The sequence below is a fragment of the Phyllostomus discolor genome, chromosome 4 (genome assembly GCF_004126475.2).
Source record: "Phyllostomus discolor isolate MPI-MPIP mPhyDis1 chromosome 4, mPhyDis1.pri.v3, whole genome shotgun sequence".
Classification (NCBI taxonomy): domain Eukaryota; kingdom Metazoa; phylum Chordata; class Mammalia; order Chiroptera; family Phyllostomidae; genus Phyllostomus; species Phyllostomus discolor.
The window spans coordinates 17,441,008-17,460,319 of record NC_040906.2 but is presented as its reverse complement, the minus strand read 5'-3'; the positions used below and the strand labels follow the sequence as shown (position 1 = coordinate 17,460,319).

The 19,312-nt window shown below is 41.6% G+C and overlaps 1 protein-coding gene across 12 annotated transcripts in view; it reads right to left on the bottom strand.

Annotated features, from left to right (window-relative positions):
• Nucleotides 1–19,312, bottom strand: part of FN1 (fibronectin 1) — a 67,266-nt gene that overhangs the window by 11,999 nt on the left and 35,955 nt on the right. For 3 of the 12 annotated variants that reach the window (XM_028510902.2, XM_036022881.1, XM_036022882.1), the window contains exons 24-38: nucleotides 16,638–16,829; nucleotides 15,058–15,330; nucleotides 13,432–13,614; nucleotides 11,308–11,397; nucleotides 9,805–10,074; nucleotides 8,946–9,062; nucleotides 8,095–8,259; nucleotides 7,418–7,573; nucleotides 6,519–6,632; nucleotides 5,425–5,694; nucleotides 4,093–4,280; nucleotides 2,924–3,011; nucleotides 1,851–2,027; nucleotides 993–1,082; nucleotides 577–756 (exon numbers count right to left, since the gene is read on the bottom strand). In XM_028510902.2, coding sequence (XP_028366703.1) covers nucleotides 577–756; nucleotides 993–1,082; nucleotides 1,851–2,027; nucleotides 2,924–3,011; nucleotides 4,093–4,280; nucleotides 5,425–5,694; nucleotides 6,519–6,632; nucleotides 7,418–7,573; nucleotides 8,095–8,259; nucleotides 8,946–9,062; nucleotides 9,805–10,074; nucleotides 11,308–11,397; nucleotides 13,432–13,614; nucleotides 15,058–15,330; nucleotides 16,638–16,829 — 2,553 coding nt within the window. The remainder of the gene's footprint in view (nucleotides 1–576; nucleotides 757–992; nucleotides 1,083–1,850; nucleotides 2,028–2,923; nucleotides 3,012–4,092; nucleotides 4,281–5,424; nucleotides 5,695–6,518; nucleotides 6,633–7,417; nucleotides 7,574–8,094; nucleotides 8,260–8,945; nucleotides 9,063–9,804; nucleotides 10,075–11,307; nucleotides 11,398–13,431; nucleotides 13,615–15,057; nucleotides 15,331–16,637; nucleotides 16,830–19,312) is intronic. The other 9 variants (XM_028510904.2, XM_028510906.2, XM_028510916.2 and 6 more) reach the window with 3 other exon arrangements.

Below are 19,312 nucleotides of genomic sequence, written 5' to 3'. Positions count from 1 at the left end.
ACAAAACAAAAAACCTAAACCAGCAAAAAACCAGTGTCTCCTTCTGGTACCTGTGTGTTCTCCAGATGATACTCTCACAAAAAAGAATTGAAAATGTAACCTCTTAGACAAAAATACTACCAGAGGACCATGACATACTGAAACGGACAACTCCTAATTCTCACGCTAGGCATTCTCTTCAACATGGGTGGCTGGGAACCACTTTGCCTCATGAAGGGAAGTGACAGATAGAACTCTGGTGGCACATCCTGCAAAACCATCAGATCTTTAGGGAATTAAGCATACATTAGCTAGTTTGCCTGGAACAAAGTCTTTTTCTAGGACCGGACTGACAAGTGTCTGGCAAATGTACAGCAAATAAAAAGATTTTAGTCATGCCATTAGGACAGTACGGGAATTCCTTCATTTACATGAACTCACGCCACTTGGGACGCACTGAGCTCTCCAGCTCCTACACAGAGCATGCTTCCTGGGCCTGCCCGAGATGGGCTCCCTGATCTACACAGCCGGGGTCTCCTAAGCACTTGGTGTCCCAGGGGGTAAGGAGGAAAAATAGCAGCACGGGAGCAGCAATACCAGTAATAGAAGCCTCAGTGACACCAGGGCGGGGCCGAGGGACCACTTCTCTGGGAGGGGACCCAGGCTTCTCATACTTGATGATGTAACCAGTGATCTTGGCCCTTGGCGGCTGCCATGACACCAGCAAGGAGTTGGGTGTGGTGGTCAGGAAGCGCAGGTTGGATGGTGCATCGATGGCTAAAAAGAAATCAAAATGAAGTCTCTAAGAAAATGAATAGCCAGGAAAATTACTCCCACACCCTTTTCCCGGTCCTTATTAACAAACTTGAGAGAATCTGCGTGTTCTGTAAGCTGTAACAATGATTCTCTATGATCTATAATACAAAAATATCAGTCTCATTTCTGTCCCTTAAGTGCACACGACTGGCCACATAGACACCAGTGGCATCTCTTCAGAGGAAAGTTCTAGTTACCAGTGGAGGCATCGATGATGACCGGGGAGCTCCGGGCATTGTCGTTCAGGGTGTACAAGTAGATCTTGTAGTCGGTGCCGGGTTGCAAACCTGGGATGTGTGAAGAGACAGGTTCAGCTGATCTGGAGTAGGAAGTTCCAAACTCATGTGCAGTTTTCACGGTTCCTCTACGGCCCCATATTTATATGGGCCACGTATAAGTGGCTCGCATTTGAACGTAGAGCATGGCGTGGGTACTAACTGTTAATGAGAAATATATCTCAAAAGAAAACCGCTGATGTACACAAAGACACCGGCTAAAATAAATTGGAAAATACAAAAAGGCTACGTAAGAAGTGGCCCTCTTGGGCCATGAGGGGCGAGTACCTATGGAGTATTTTCTCTTCATCACCGTCAGGTGGTCTTTGATTGGTTTCAGAACTTTAAACCTCAAAGAGACCTGGATCAACCCAGACACTGCACATCCTCTGGCTACCAATTTGACCTTTATGAAATTAGTGTTTGATTTTTTAAAGCTAATCATGCTTTATAACCTATGCTAATGTCAACCATTTTAAGTTGCTTTTTGTTTTAAGCATTATGTTACCATTTTTTTTTTATATAAGAAAGGGTACATTGATTAAAAATCAAAAGGATGAATGGAACATGCCATTTCTCTGGCAAACATGAAATAAAATCAGGCATTCACAGGACAGAACTATTTCTGATCACGGTTTGAAAACACGCTTTTAAAGAATAGAGCTGGGCCATCATAAAACACTGAAAATAAAGTGTATCCGTGCAAGCGCTGGAATAATACGCTCAGCTATGCGGCGAGCAGCAGCGGACAAAGGCGGTCAGTCCCGTGAGGTCCCCAACCTGTGATGGTGTAGCTTCTGACATCCGGACTGATGGTTCTCTGAATGGGAGTCTGGCCATTTGCCGGCACGGCTTCCACCTGGAAGCCAGTGATCGTCTCAGTCTTGGTTCTCCAGCTAATGGTGATGGTGGTCTCAGTGGCATCGGTCACGCGGGCCCTTCTGGGAGGGCTGACATCTGCATGGGATCATAGCCAGAGATTAGTGCCTGGCGGGCTCATAGAGGTAGGGAGTGGTATTTTAAAATGCTTCTTTATTACACACCAAATACATCCATTTCCACACATGACGATGTATAGACTTTCTCCTGTGGCATCCAGAAGGAAAGGTTGCCAGTACTTAGAAATATAAAAATATTCACCTTTTGTGTTGAAGAACTAAAAAAAAACCCCTTGTTACAGATACTACCAGTGGTTCCCAAGGCAGGTTTTATAGTACCTTCAAATCCCTCAATAAATGGGAAAAAATTTAATTTATTAAAATGTAACATAAGCGTAGTAGGAGTTAGAATCCTATGGCCAGCTAGCAATAATATATATGTGTACTGCTAGTATTTTGTCATTTTTATAGGACTTCTTATTTTTTCTCTAAACAGATGGAACACCACCTCTTATTCTATAGATGAGGAAACTTTGACACTTTTTTATATGATTTCTGAAAGAGCGTATCGTGAGTTACTGATCTGGCAGAAAACTAGAGTGTGGGCCCCATTTTGACCACCCCTACTGCACTGTTAAGATACGGCAGAAGGCGGCATAGGACTCCCCAAACTTAACTCTGTAGAAACAAATTCCCACAAGTAGCGCATCAACTAGGCACCAGTCCTCGCCCATAACACACCAGTGCTTCAGCCCCATGAAATGATCCCATGTGTGTGCCCACAGACCACTTTTGTGGACAGGGGCACATAAAAGGTGACAGGAGCTAAGTCACAATGGTGGGTGAGCAAATCGATTTACAGGCTGGGAGTCATTCATTCCATTGTTACCTCAGTGATCCAGAAAGTCATGTGCCTTTCTTGAATTTTTACCCACACAGAACATTTTTTTGATACTAAAAAGTTTCACGACTCACTCTCCAGAGTATTGACAACTCCGTAAGCTGGCATGCTTGTCAACGTGTCCTTAAGGGCGTAGACACTCACTTCGTATTTGGTGGCCACCTAGAAAGAGGGGCACAGTGAGCTTTAGCAAGGGGAAGCCCAGGGATCTTCACCGCAGCATCAGGAAAACAACATGGTTATAAGAGAAAACATAATCATAAACTAACAAGACCTGCAGCACTGTAAATTCCTAGATTAATTTTCATTCCTACACAACAGGTGATCAATAACAAATTTAAATTACATGAATTTTAAAATGCCTTCAGAGGTTAAGCTCCAGTAAGCCATAACTTACATAGTTACACTGAACTGATATGCAATGAGGAAAATGGGTGTTAGCCTGTTTGTGTCCTTCATGAACTGATGTAAAAACTGAATTTTTCTGATCATAGGGAGGCAAAGAGAATTCCCTATTCTATCTCTGAACCCTCTTTCCATAGTTTCTTCTGGAATTGGGCTTGTGTTAAAATGTACATCAGTCTCCTAAGTTCCCGGCTAGTTTTTGACAGGCAGGTCCAGAAGGACTAAAGCTGTTTTACTGAAGGGAGGGTCAGGCTGGGTTGGTACAAACTGGAGAATATCCCTTGCCAGGGTAACAGAGCTCAGACAATGCGTAGTAACTAAAAGTAGATGTATGCATTCAGCCTGTAAACATATAACTTGCCCCTACCCACACATAGCCATTTAAAATAAAGAGAATACAAAACAAATAATAAAAGAAATAAACAGAATACATTTAAAGAGCTGTAGAACATCCCTGGCTGGTGTGGCTCAGTGGATTGAGTGCCAGCCTGTGAACCTAAAGGTCACCAGTTAGATACCCAGTCAGGGCACATGCCTGAGTTGTGGGCCAGGTCCCCAGGTGGGGGCATGCGAGAGGCAACTGATCAATGTATGTCTCCCTTACCTTCTTCCTCCCTTCCCCTCTCTCTAAAAATAAATAAACAAAATATATATACATAAAAAGAGCTGTAGAACATCCAAAACTATTTTTTATAAAATTGGTACAAAATTACAATAAAACAATTTGATGGCGGGGCAAAGAATACAATGGGATATATTATTATATTGTACTTCCACCACCTTCAAGTGTGTAAAAGATGGCTTACTTCTTTATCCAATAAAAAAGGGCACTTCTTACCATGAGTCCTGATACAACCACAGATGAGCTATCAGGAGAAAGGTTGATTTCTTTCATTGGTCCTGTCTTCTCTTTGGGGGTCACCCGCACCCGATAGCCAGTGAGCTGAATGTTGGGTGCTGTCCACTGGGCAGTCAGGCTTGTTGGTGTAACCTGAATGAACTTCAGGTTGGTTGGTGCAGGAATGGCTGTCGAGATGGTCATTGGTTAGAGGTTATCGTATAGGAAATGGGGAAGTGGAAAATAAAGTGAATTCCAAGAAGTAGACTAGACTGTGATTGTTTTTGGTTCAGTGGGTTCCCTGATCAAAGATCCAGTACAAGGAAGTACAAGAAGGGATGCAAAATTAAGAAAACGTTTGCTGAAAAAAATGTTTCATATCCACCAATGCTCAGAATCACTGGAAACACAAGTATATGTCAGAATTCTAGGAGAATTTAGGCTTTAGAAGATGTGTTTGCTTTCCCTTAAAATTTTTTTTAAGTCAGAATGACTTATTGGCCACTGAGATTGATTTTCCATTTATATGGAAAGAAGAGCAATAGCCCTTTTCCTATATAAATTGTCTTTGCATAAAAATCCATTTCACAGAGCATTCCATGCCCCAAAAGTTAGAATTATGTTTTTATTCTCTTTATTTGGACCCCGTGGCAGACATCTCTGCTAAAATTTGCAGTATTCTCTGTGGTGCAGCATAAGAAAATTGAATCATAACAGAAGCAGAAAAGAGAAGCAAAGAGCAATAACACAGACTGTCACCTCCAGGGTCTATGCTGTCGCAAGGATGCATCTTTAGCATTCCCCTGTGCTTCAGAAACAAAGCACACGAAGGTAAAATATTGTGGAAAGCACCTGCCCTATGTGTCTGACTCACAATGCTTTAAGCACATTAGACACCGAGCACACGGTATCTAATCAGAGAAGGAAGGTCTTACCCACGCGTTCTCAGAATCATGCTGCTATGAATGGCCCATTCAGGGTTCCTTTTTTAGAGAAAGCTCTAGGATGCCAAACTTCTTTTCTTTATACACAGTGAGTAGAGCCACAGGGAGGCATGGCTTAGGAAATAATCCACAGTTTAAGACTTCTCTTCAAATGTCTCGCTTTATGGCCTTGTTTAGAAGCCAAGCTACTCCAAAATGTCTGTTTATTAGACTTCCCCTAAGTATCACCTAAACTTCATTGTTTAGTACTATTCCTCTTAAAGAGGACCTTTTCTTTTTTTTTTAACCCCCTTATGCGGGAATCAATAGCCTGATAAAGTATAATTCATTCAGCAGGGCATAAAGCCTCTGCTCCCATGAGCACCCGGTGGTGCGATTAACGATATACCTGTGTACTGGGTTCCAATCAGGGGCTGGCTCTCCATATCATCGTGCAAGGCAACCACACTGACTGTGTACTCAGAACCAGGCCTGAGGCCTTTCAGCTCTGCAGTGTCTTCTTCACCATCAGGTGCAGGGAATAGCTCATGGATTCCATCCTCAGGGCTCGAGTAGGTCACCCTGTACCTGGAAACTTGCCCCTGTGGGCTTTCCCAAGCAATTTTGATGGAATCGACATCCACATCAGTGAATGCCAGTCCTTTAGGGCGATCAATGTCTGTTAGGCAAATTAATGGTAAGAGGTTATGTGAAAAGCAAGTTGTGAAATAAGCATTTTTATAACATGCAAAGCAGTTCTGCAGATACCATTCTGATGAATTAAATTCCAATTAACCCACTATTACACAGAAAATCACCTGACACTTGTTTTGGATTTAGAAAATAGTTAATGTCGCATCACTTAATTAAAACAGGTGTACGCGAGATGCGTAGGCACCTGCAAAATGTCTTCACGAAGAGGATTTACTTGCATTAATTTTAAGATAATTCTACCAAAATTTGCTTTTGTCATGTGATGTTAGTCTCCCAGACCTGGATTTTCTACACCTTGGAAGTGGTGAAGTTGACTTTCAAGGTTAGATTTACCTTGTTTCTTTAACTCTCCTTCCCCACCCCACCCCCTTTAAGTGTTTACGTTAAACACTGGTGCAGCCACAGTCCTGCCAGTGCTGCAAACCTAGCAGCTTCAGAGGAAACACTTCAAATCCACTTCACCATCTGGCTGTAGAAAAGACGGGCCTGGGAAAATACTCTGTAGATTGTGCTGTTGGCAAATAAGATTTTGCTGAGGCCATTTGAGCAAAAGAAATTTAAAGCACAGCAACTAACTACAGTGGTTCCACAACTTCTTTCCCTACATGTTCATGGCTTGGCACCGAGAAGGAAAAAAAAAATGTCTGTATATAGGGCTCAACTCAACCTACAAACTAACCAACACGTTGGCTTTCCCCATGTATAATCACAAATGACATGCAGAGGGCATTCAGACGCCTAAGAACAAAGTCTGACTTTGGAAAGGGAAACTGAGCATGGGCTACGTACTGGTTACTGCCGTCTGGACCAGAGGCTGACTCTCTCCGTTCTGATTCTGAGCATAGACACTAACCACATACTCCATTGTGGGCTGCAAGCCTTCGATGGTCATTTCTGTTTGATCTGCAAAGAAAAGGAAGAGCAAATGCAGCAGCTCTGTTGTCCACTGGAAGGTCATCCAAGTGATGTTCAGACTCCAGGAGTAAATGTGTGGGGGCCTAGATTCTCACTGGCAGATTTATCAGGAAAACATGGATGAGTCGGACATGGATTTCCTTTCGGACAAACATGGTCATTGCTGATACAAACTGTCATATTGGAACAAAGTCACACTAAAGGATACTAAAGTCACACTAAAGGATAAGTACTCCATGGAGCATGTCTCTCTGCCCTCCCCTAAGATCTCCAAGAGCCCTTCTTTTGCCTCTGTAATGTGTTTCCTTAGCCCACACAGAGCAGCTGGCGCACTTTTCCCACCTCTGTGACTTTCTAAATAAATGTTCACTTGCATTTGAGAAAAAAAAAAAAAGATATTGCCTTAGGATCCTAATTTCACAAGTATTTTATATAAAAACAAAAACAAGAGCTAAGAAGATCTTTAAAAGTCAGTGAGGCCATCTCTCTCTTCTTGATGTGCATGGCAAACAAAACAGTAAAGGCGGATCTCATAATTTAAGGTGTCTGCACCATTAAACAGGACTGTGCAGGTAAAAACAGAGCTGCACTGACCCTGAAAATTGTGTGGAGGGAGGGACAACCTTGAGCCCTGAATTCACAACTGGGGAAACGAGGACATAATGATATAAAAACACGTGGTACTCAGAGGTAGGTGGCTGCTTATTTAAAAGGCCTACCGTGCGGGCCTGCTCTGTTTTCCCCAGTGTGTGTGAGATGCTGGCGATGCTTACCTGGACCTGCAGTTTTAGTTTTTGTTGGTCCCAAGCCATTTTTGGGAGCGGTGGTCACTCTGTAACCAGTGACAGGGGAACTCGGGGGCAGCCACCTGACACTGATGCTGTTGTCCTGAACATCAGTCACTTGCATCTGGGACGGTTTGTCAATTTCTACAAATAAAAACAAGAAAAAACCAATGAAGCCACGGTCTATGGCAACAAGACTGAATGTGTCCTCGTCTCCAGTTCTGGTAAATATTGGATGATCTCTGACTATAATTAGTGACCTCCAAGTGTTTCTTTTGCAGAAACAGAGACAGCTTTTAGGGATTATCTCAAAACCAGGACCTACTTTCAAGATGGCTACTTCACTCACAAAGAAGCTACAGTCTAACCAGGTGTTTGTCTTCTTATTTTATCAGCTCACTCATTCATTTATTAACAAATATTTATAAAACACCTTCTATGTCTGTCTCTATTGTAAGCAGGTGGACTAAGTCAATCGATGAAACAGACAAAAATCCCTGCCCTACAGGGTATTTCTTTGTACATCTGGCTCAAAACAAGTAGTTGTAGGTGCCGTTCATCTTCTTAAAAAAGAAAGTCAGTTTCACAGTGAAGGAAATTCCTTGGGAGAACACTGTACAAACCATCTGAGTGAATAAGCCTGTGTCATCCGAAGGAGTCACTACCTGTTCGGTAATCAATGGAAATGGGCTTGCTGCTCGCTGGGCTGTCCCCTCGGCCAGTGACAGCGTAAACGGTGATGGTGTAGTCCACTCCAGGTTTAAGGCCACTGATTGTAGCCGTAGACTTGCTCCCAGGCACAGTGAACTCCTGCACGGGGCTGTTTCCTCCTGTTTGGAAAGGGGTTCGTCAAAACCAGAGAGATGGATAGATACTTGGGAATCCCTGAACAACTGAGTTAAGGTGCTGGGAGAAGCATGTAAGCTATACCTTTACTTATTCCCTTTACAAAAGTGCTGTCAATGTGGCTTGAACAGAAATGAATATACTTATTTATGCATGAGATAAACCTTGGTAAGTTTGTAAAAACAGGGAGAAAATCACAGTTACAACATTTTAATATTCCAGCTTTAAAAAGTCCGAGTTGTAGATTGACATGAGAAGGGAGAAGAAGGTAAGTCCTCAACTCAGGATTGCTTAAACTGTGTTCCTTTTTCAAAATTTTAATAGAATATATTCATGTTAAGTAAACTTTTGAAAATGCAGAAAAGGAAAAAGGAAAACACAAATAAATCACTTATTATTTCACCACTGATAACATATAAGTGAATTTACAATCCTTTCTTCCTCAAATCTTCTCTTCTCCCTCTAGGATTATACAAACAACTTTTTATCTTGATTTTGCTACCAATTACATCGTGCTTATTTTCCTGATTTCCTATTTTCAGAAAAGGCAAGGCTCCATTGAATGGACTTGCCAAACTTTCTTTGATTGTGTGCTGGCTGTTGGGCTTTCAGATTGCCCCCAGCACAATCTGACTTGATTAGAGTGTGAAAGAGCCTTTTGCTAACGCACCTGTTTCTCCATAGGTGATCCTGTAGTATCTCACGGTGACAGCAGGGGCTTCCCAGCTGATCAGCATACTGGTGGGGGTCGTGGCAACAACTTCCAGGTCCCTGGGAACATCAGAAACTAGAGAAAGCAGAGGAAAGTTCTTGTGTCCGTAACTTTCAGACAAGGCACGGCTTTGCACTTTGTTCATTTTCCAGGTAATTGTCTTTGTGATTTTTAAAAATAGAATAATGTAAATACTATACAAAAATAGCAGAATTAAAAATTACGAACGGTTCAAGGTAAGGAGTTAAGGAGTCAATTCAAGTTCTGATAAAATTATTATGTCAATTGAATGGTGTTTTTCCCTAAACTTTTTATCTTGAAAAATTTTAGAACAACAGGGAAGCTACACAAACAGTATAATGAATACCCATAACCCCTTCCTATAAGTATTTCCTATTGGTAACATGTGCCCTCCCGCTCTCTTTTTATTAATCCATTTGAGACTAGCGTACAGATACCGCAATAATACTTCTCCCCTGAGTACTTCAGCATCTATCTCCTAAGAACTTTGACACTATTACATTAAAATAATTATGCTGTTAAGGAAACTCTGAAAGAGTGTTTTGAATCAAACTGTTGTGAAAAATGCATAAATACCTCAACCAGGTGAGAAATTTCTTGGGATAAAACTATTTCCTTTAACATAATCTGAGAAGAAGATTTTTCTCCATATATTCTCTCACTTCCCTCTCCATGTCTCATAACCATGATGGATTTTTTAAGAGATCGTAACTCAGACATTACAAAACCTATTTCACAGGAGAAACCAGCCTAGGAAAGTCCCCTGAGTTTCTTCGAAAACCAGAAAACAAGTTACCTGTTGATTGTTGGCCAACCAATGGGGGACTTTCCTCTCTGCCATTAAGGGCAACAATGCTGACCACATATTCCGTGCCCGGGTTGAGGTTGCTGAGGCTGATGGAATTCCGAGTGGGGGGCACTCGATCTTCTCGAGGTCGTCCACCTGCGTGTTCAGGGTGATGGCGAATCCTGTAGCCGGTGATGGTGGCTCGAGGAGCAATCCAGTGGACAGTGAAAGAGTTGGCGGTGATATCAGAAAAGTCAATGCCAGTTGGAGAATCAAGACCTGTTTTTCCAATCCAGGGAAGAAATAAAGAGAGGGAGAGGGAAATAAAAAAAGACACCACCAGGTAAGGAAGTGAGAAAATAGGGGAAAGTAACATACATCCAATGTTTCGGTTTTTTCATTAATACAGTGAATTGCTGTAAGCCTCAGCGTACGATGCACTGATTCTAAGCCGCCTATAAATTTCAAAATCATAAACTGACTCAGTTCAAAATGGACAGCTCAAGCATTCTTTTCCTTTTTCTTTTGCTAAGCAATCTAAGTGTCATTACAGTAAGTTTCTGGATCATATTTAAAGAATAGGTGTTTAAGATATCCTGGGAAATGATATTTTTAAATGCCTCAGTGTTTAGTATTCTAGGTTTCTGTCCTATAAGTTTATCTCTGAAAGTGAGAAGACCTTCTCACTCTCAGGCTAAGTGTTTAGCTCTCCAAGAAGCTTTCTACACTCATAAGGGAATTGATATGTCAACAGGGTGGTAATGGGGTCAAACACAAAACTTTTTAACACTAAGACATTATTCTGGACAAATTACAATGCAAGTAATTCCTCATGAATGGAGAATTTAGTGGAGTGTAGAAAACTCAGCAAGAATGTGGAGTTTATCTCAAATTCAAATCATGTAACCTCTCTGGGACTTCCAACACTATCCAATAATATAGTCACACCAAACTAAGATATCTCAACCCCTTTTTGGAAGTATGTGGACTATAATAAATAAATTAGTGAATATATCAAACTGTACTTTTTTAAAGGGAAAAATTGAAAGTACTCATCTTTAAGAAAGAACAGATTATGGGCTTCAACTCAACTTCCTTTTTATAGTAAATGAAGATTCCATCAAGCAGAAAAAAGAGATCAACTTTCTGGCTTCGTAAAACAGGGAACATACTTATGACAATGACAGTGTTGGGTCAGCTATTAGACAGAACCCCCTAGTGAGAAGGAATGTTTACCATCCCTGAATAATAGACAACCAAGTTTCTGGACTAATTTCAGTCCTCTCTGGAAAGAGAAGAGTAGACTCTGGGAGACCGAAAGTGAGGGTCATAGTTGAATATGGTGTCTTTTAATTTTCAAGACCAGTGATCAGAAAGTAATGACAAGGCCACAAGAACCCCCATCCCCACCACAACAGATGGAGATGTATTTTTAGAAGTAGGATTCCATTTTTGTTACTTAAAATTGGTAGGTGGACGCACCTTGATAAGCATATTGCCAACGTGACTCACCTGTTTTTTGCCTTCCTCTGAGAGGCGTGCTCTCGTGCTGCTCGTAAACACTAGAGACGCTGACTACGTATTCTGTGCCGGGCAGGAGATCTGAAGAGGCAAGTGGGGCTTATTTTAAAATTGTGCTTGAAAGCAGGAAACACAGGAACTCCCCTGGAACTATTTCCACTTATAAAATATCAGAGTCCGCTCCTTTAGCCTACTTACACCTCAGTGAATATGGCTACCTGGAGATGGGCTAAGGAAGGGTCACCTTGCCCTGGAGCATCTCCAGGCCTTGCCCTCGGGCTCCCGTGAGAGTGGTACTCAGCCTGATCTGCAGTTAAGGTGGAGTTGCTGTAGCATAGTAATAATATTCCTAGCATCCACTTAATAGACAGTCTGTGAGGTTATGTGGTAATAATGACCCTGGCTGTGGATTATCATTTACTCCTCAGAAGAACCTAGTGAGGTGGTTGGCTACTTTTTTAAAGCAGCTGTATTGCCATATAACAAACCGCACACATTTCAAGTGCACATTTTGACAGGTTTTGATACAGGCATATGCTTTGAACCCATCACTACATTCAAGACAATGAGCAAACCTATTACCTGCAAAAGTTTGGTTTATGATTGTTCCCACTTGACAAATGAGAAAACTGAGGCACAAAGCAGTTATCTTCTTTGACCTGCTGCTTGCCCAAGACCATGCAGGAGTTGACCCAGGCCACAGCCAATGGTCTTAACAATTAACCTTTGCTGGAAGAGTTATACTCCCAAAGGAAAGTGATTGCTTCTGCCACATTAAGATGAGAGCAGAACACTTAAAAAACTTAAATATACATTCCTGGATGGTCCTTCATGTTGAGGAACCAGCAAAGGTACATCTGACTGTTGAACACCTACTCATTCAACCCCACTCCCCTCCATATCATCTCCCCTTCAGCCTTCCTGCAGAGGCCCATGCTGGGTGCTTGGTCTCCACTTTTCTCCTTTTCTACTTGGCCAGGAGCAATTTACTTAACCACTGGGCACCTCGGCTGCTTCATCTGTAAAACGGAGTAATGATGACTACTCTAGGGGGAAATGGCTACCTTGAGATCTAGAATGGGATCTAAAATAAGATCTTAGAACATAGGATGGGCATGTGCCAGGAGAATAGATGATGGGCATGTGCCAGGTCTGGGGCTTAAGGTGGGTCAGATGGTGGTCCTGAAGCAGGGGCTTCTGTACTGGGTGATGTAACTACTGATTCCAGAGCACTCCAGAACACCTGGCCCCCTGATAGGCACACATAAGGAGGCTCTCGCCCTCAGCCACAAAATGAGAAAGCAAAACTGGTCATATGCAGAGCTGTCTTTCACTCTCTGCAATGGATCTGAATGACAGAGAGGGTTTTCAGACGGTCACGTGGCGATGGACCTCAATGTGAGCTATTCTCCCTGGTGAAAGCACTGGAAAGCCACACTGACGGGGAAACACAGCGCCATTCTGCAGCCCACTTACATTTTCTTTAATAAAGGGTATCTATTTCAAAAGAGTAGGAACTAGAAAGGGACAATTTCCATAAATTGTTGTGTTGTTTATTTTAATGTCAGTTGTTTTCCAAGTCCTCAGCCTTCAGAGAAATCCTGCTAACAGATTCTTTTTGAAGTACAAATTACACTGGCTCCCTCTTCAAAGGGGCCTCCTGATCTATCCTGAGGAACTAGTCACTGTTTCTATGTTTTCAGATGCTAAAGAGATTCCCTGCTGACACGTGGGGGGTGGGGCGGGAGGGAATAAAACAGATATAGTGACATTATTTTTCATCTTCATTTTCTCTCTGAACGTTCAAATGTACTCATAGACTTTCTCTGGACATACATCATTTTTACGTGCTTATTTGGCAGCAGAACTCGTTTGAAGTCTTCCAACTTCATTGCTGGTGTTTTTCCTTAAAAAAGTTGGAGATACCGAAAATGTATAAAGAGAACAACAAACGTGACATCTTTCAGGATTTACAGCGCTGCAGGTCCGATGTGGAGTTTAGTTTGTAGTTCGGTTGTACTTGCCTGGAGTTTATTTGCTCCTGCCTGAGAACTCAGAATTCCTTCCTGACGCTCTAGCTTAGCATTTATCAAACAGATACATCGGACCTCTTACTTGTTAGGACCACTGCATTGTCTGACGGAGAAATCGACAACTCCGCAACATCTTCCTCATTTTTCACAGGCGAGTAGCGCACCAGGATGCTGGTCAACTCGATGGACGGAGGTGGAGCCCAGGTGACACGAATGGTGTCCGGACCAACGTTGGTGAATCGCAGGTCCGTGGGGGCAGGCACAGCTGGTTTCAAGTACGAGGAGAGACTACGTTATTGTCATTTTACAAGGAAGGCTAACAAAAATAGCTGGAAATGTAAAAACAATATCTCATGCATAAAGGAAATGAGTACTAATCATGCAAATAGTCTAATCTAAATCTAGTCTAAATGAGAGTAAACTATAGTTGACCCTTGAACAAAACAGGGTTGAACTGTGTGGGTCTAGGTGGACTTTTAAAAATAAATTCTGCAAATGTATTTTCTGTTCTTTATGATTTTCTTATTTTCTTTCTCTAGCTTACTTTACTGCAAGGATATAGTATGTAATTTGTATAACATACAAAATGAGTGTTAATTGACTGTTCATGTTATCAGTAAGGCTTCCAGTGAACAATAGACTATTAGTAATTAAGTTTTGGGGGAGTCAAAAGTTATACATGGATTTTTTTCCTGTGTGGGCGGCCAGCGCCCCAATCCCTATGTTGTTTAAGGGTCAATTGTACTGTTAAAAATAAAACACTACACCTAGCACTGTTAGGCTCCTTTAACCTTTCTGCCATCAATTTATCTTCGTAATTTTCATATACTTCCCAATATGTTCATCTTAAGTACATTGTTAATACCACTGAAGGTTACTTTATCCCAGGCTGAAGAGGCTCAAGTTGCCACACAGCAAAGAGAAACATAGCAGTACTTTCCAAAGAAACACATGCACACAGACAAAAAGACGAGAGGGTCCTAAATTTCCCCCTGACGTGAGGTGACTAGAGCTACAATTCCATTCAGGAAACACTACTTACAAGTGAAGAGGGTTCATGCAAATCGGTTCTCAGCATGTTTCTTACCATGCAGGGCAGAGAACGTTTATAATGTTGCATGCTGGTCCCCAGACTGAGGTTAAAGAGGAGTTTCTTTACCTCGCCATAGCAATGGAACTTAGAGCGCTCCAGAGCTGCTGTTTTGTTTCTCTACCTCCAAACAACCCTCCTGCCACTATACGGTACGCTGTACACTTCAATGGGCTTTCTGTCAGCTACAGAGAAGGAGCATGGTAGAGTTTATCGAAGAGGAGAAGGAAACGCACAATGGTACGTTTTGGACAGACGCTTCTAATTAACTGGTGCTGACTATAAAATTTAGCATTAATATTAGAGCATTTTAAAAAATTACAGGTCTGCAAGTTCAATTAATCTTTGCCCTTTTGTATGTAATAGATCAGCTATCTATATCTGGTTAGCTTTATACATATTTTGTGCTTTAAGTGAAAGCGCACTTAAGACTATTCGCATATGCCTTCATCCAATCAGTGTAGCCTCTGCCTTTGTTTCCTGACGCCTTCAACTACCCTCTCTTAATCTTTGGCCAATTGCTGGCTTTCCCGTTGAAACATCCATATTTAACCAGAGTGACTGGTGGCAGCATGCAACACCATCCGTGTCTCAAACACAGAAGTTTTCAAAATTCACCCGTTTGCTGTGTCAGTGTGGTAGGGGCACTCTCTCCGCCATTAATGAGCGTGATAACGCTGATGTCATAGTCAATGCCCGGCTCCAGCCCTGTCACTGTGTAGTATCCTACTGAGGAGTCCACAAAATCTTCAAAAATGGGGATACCTTCTCCTGCCGCAACTACTGTGATGCGGTACCCAATAATGGTGGAGGAGTTTAACGGGGTCCACCTCAGGCCGATGCTCGAATCGGTTATGTCAACAAAGCTTAGGTCAGTGAGTTGGGGCACCTCTATTGAGTTACAAAGCAGAAGGGGAGGGGGCAAAAGAAAAATAGAGGCAAAAAAGAGGAAAAAATAAAGCAGTGTACATCAGGTTACGAGTAGTAAAATCGATGGAATGTGAAAGCAATGATGGTAATATGCAATCTGTTCCAAATTATCCGAAAGACTGTCTGAGAGCATTAGGAATAGTTGACTTCCCTGGGAGACTCAAACAGGTACCATATTCTTAGGGATTTTCTTATATTTTGAAAATGTCTCTAAAACAGTATAGTTTGAACCTCTCAGGTTCCTAAAAATTATAGGCCTGTTTAGGATGTCAAAACCATTTCTAGAATCCAGACACAGTATTTGTAAGAAGTATCAGCAATGTTTAAAAAAAAATCCAATGTTTTTTTTAGTAGGAAATTAAAGCTTGCATGAAGAAGATTTTTTAAAAATTGGTTGATGAGTTTTTTTCTTTTCTCTCTCCATACAAAAACTCATGCAAACATATGGTCATAATGCTAACACATCATATGAATATATGGTGTGAAATGTGCCATTTAAAAGCATATTCAGGTGGAAGACAGGCCTGAGTCTGAGGCCATTGCCAATATTTTGTTTAATTCGTAATCAAAGTTACTTTTGCATCACTAAAGCATTCTACCAAAAAAGTGCGAAGGGGACCACCATCCGTCCGCTGTCATTCTGTCCCAATCCAGCTTTGGACAAACAACAAACCTATCCCTGCATGGGGCTTTTCAGGGCTGTGTTTCAGTCCACAAGAAAGAAGCCCCTGAAGGTGTGGTCTTTCTGCTCCTTTCTTTTCAATTTTAAAAAAGAAGGATTTGAAACAGCCAGAAGAAGAACTGGATGTACCAGTCAAGTGCTATCTCAGGGCTCACATACAGAGACAGGTACTCTTCCACAGACAGCAGTTGACAATCGGACAGTGAAACCAGGCACAAATGTACTGATGGCACACATTCACCGTATTACTTTGGGCCTATCAGTACCGACTACAGACACGTGACATTGCTTTAGTACCATTTCCACGTGAGCAGACATTCAGAGTTAGCAGACATTCGTGGTTGCCACTCCGCTACATACTCATCGCAACAGACAGCATCCCAGTGAAGCACAGACAGGAAGCGGTGTTAAAGCAAGCATTTGTCCAAATAGCTGCTTTGACTTCATGGTTTTGCAGAGTGTGCTTGGGAGGTCAGAATTAAATCCCGGCTCTATCTGACACTCTCAACCATCCGGGGATTAAGATGTTAATCCCCACTCTTACTGAAACTGCCATTCTGAGGATAATAGCTTATTTTTCCATTACCTGGGATGATGGTATCAGAGATAGGGACACTTTCCTTGTTATCTTTGACAGTATAAACACTGACGTTGTACTCCAGGCCAGGATTCAGGTTTTCAAAAGTGCAGGAACTCTGATCTGCATGGACCGTTTCTTCAAAAGAATATCCCTGCTGGTCATTTGTCGGGGTGGTGGTAATTCTATACCCAGTAATGTCTGCAGGAAACAGAAAGGCAGGAGTTACTGAGTGGAGGATTTGCAACCCAGAGCATTCCAAACCAGACCCCAGTGATGATCTCACGTAGGCGAATGGAGAAAGGGCTTTTATCAAGGAACTCGACTATCATTAGTGCTTATAACAACCCTTTGAGGTAGGAATTAATATTCTTGGTTTAAAGAAAATCTTGTTAATAGGGAAGTGATTACCAAGGGTTTTCCTGTCTCAAAATTCTGTGACCCTTGTACCACTGTACCCTGATTTTCCACAATGGGTCATCTGCGTGATACCTGAGAAATATTCCATTTTATCTGCTTAGGGTGAAATGGCTTCCAATGTTACAATCATTCCCCGAAGTGGGCTCTCCTAACATACGAAGTCTGAACCCTATATGGGATTTACAGAAAGGGAAGAGAATAGGAAAAGAGTGGGGGGAGTGGCTCTGCTTATTCTAGAGAAAGAATATTAATTGACAATTATTTCAGGAATCATAGAAATCAGGCACAAAGAGCATCAAGGAGGAGGACACAAGTGGAAACAGTAATAACTAGAGATCTGCAGGGACAGACTAAAGTAAATGAGAAAGTGTATTTAAGTGAAACTTACTAAAGGGCAAAATGGTATATTTTGTCATTAGACACAGGGTAAAAACTAAAGTGGTACAAACAAGGAAATCCAACTGGATGGGAAATAAATGTTGAGGTGGTTACATTTGCTAGCAGCCATCCAGACAGGCAGGCTATCCATTCAGATGAAATATTAATGATCGCTCCTTTGGCAAGCATGAAATTTGCCAACTTAGTTTCAAATTCAGTCATTTGGCTGGAAATAGTGTAACTTTGGCTTAAGCAACGTTTCCATAGACCATGAAAACTTCACCAAAATCACTCTACTTCAGAGGGGAATTCAAAAGGATATTTTGGCCCTGGCTGGTCTGGCTCAGTGGACTGAGTGCTGGCCTCCAGACCAAAAGGTTGTCGGTTTGATTCCCAGTCAGGGAACATGCCTGGGTTGTGGGCCAGGTCCCCAGTTGGGGGTGTGAGAGAGGATACCAATTGATTTTCTTTCCCTCGCTTTCCCCCTCTTTCTACAAACAAATAAATAAATAACATCTTTAATTTTAAAAAAAGGATATTTTGAGTTAGTTTTATTCTATGCAACTGTACACATGGATCAGATAATTAGAGATAATTTTCTTAGTTGTGTGCCTGAGCAAAGGTAAGAACTGTTTTTAAAATTACAGTGAAATTAGTCCTGGCTGGTGTGGCTCAGTCGACTGAGCATCTGTAAACCAAAGGGTCTCTGGTGTGATTCCCGGTCAGGGCACAGGCCTGGGTTGCGGGCCAGGTCCCCAGCGGGGGATGCGCAAGATGCAACCACACATTGATGTTTCCCTTTCTGCTGGTCTCTTTCTTCCTCCCTTCCCCTCTCCAAAAAATAATTAATTAATTAATTAATTAAAATCTTTTTAAAAATTACAGTGAAATTAGAATTAGTGAAATTATAAACTAAATGTAGACCTTAAAATAAGAAGTATAATAGTTATGCATGAAATGATGAGCTGGAACTTCTGTTTTTGTTTAATTTAGAATTTTCTCAACTATGAGTATCCTGATATCTCAATAGTGATTCTTCCAATATAACCAATATTAAATAAAATAATTAATTTGAGTTAACCATTTCTGATTTAAAGAGACTCATGTGGACTTGGCAAAGGTGAGGCATATCAAAAACTTCTCCAGTCATGGTCATGGTACATTATGCTGCTTGAATGTTGCTATAGCTAACTTCAATCACTTTTGAACTCTAGAAATAAGATTCAGTGTGTGTGGACATGGAGTTTAGACAAAAGCTACATTTAAAGGTTTAAAAGTGGTCATGGAACTTCATTTAAGCAAATTTCTCAGTGTTGAGTAAAAGTAAAAAACACATAGTTAAGTTCCAAATACAGTCCATGATGCTGGCTGTGAGAAGGGGTATGGAAAACTTGAGCTATAATCCCAATGGTGTGACATTTAAAATTTGTGACTGTGGGCAGGTCAGTTTTTTTTCTGAGTCTGTTTTTTCATCCTATAAAATGGACCATTTCTACCTTCCATTACCCTGAGATTTGTGTGGTGCAACTCATGACGAAATATCTGCAACTTGACTGAATTATAGAGTCTGTAATAAGCCATAAAAGGAAAATTACATAGTATGGTTTCATCCATTTGTTTGGCAATTTTGAATGCTGCTGAGCAAAAACCACCTTCCAGAGCCTTCTCCTGAGCCCTCACGACTCCCTACGGCTCCATAAGATTCTGCTTTGTCCTCTTTCCTATGATTTAAACAAACAGGCAGTAAAACACCCTCCCTGTCACTCCATGACATTCACTCATGTCCTCCTGTCCTGTATTTTTTACGGAAGGGTAGGTACGTATCATTTTAAACCTATATTTCTCTGAGAACAACGGTTTCTAAAGCCTTTGTCTCGGAACGGCAG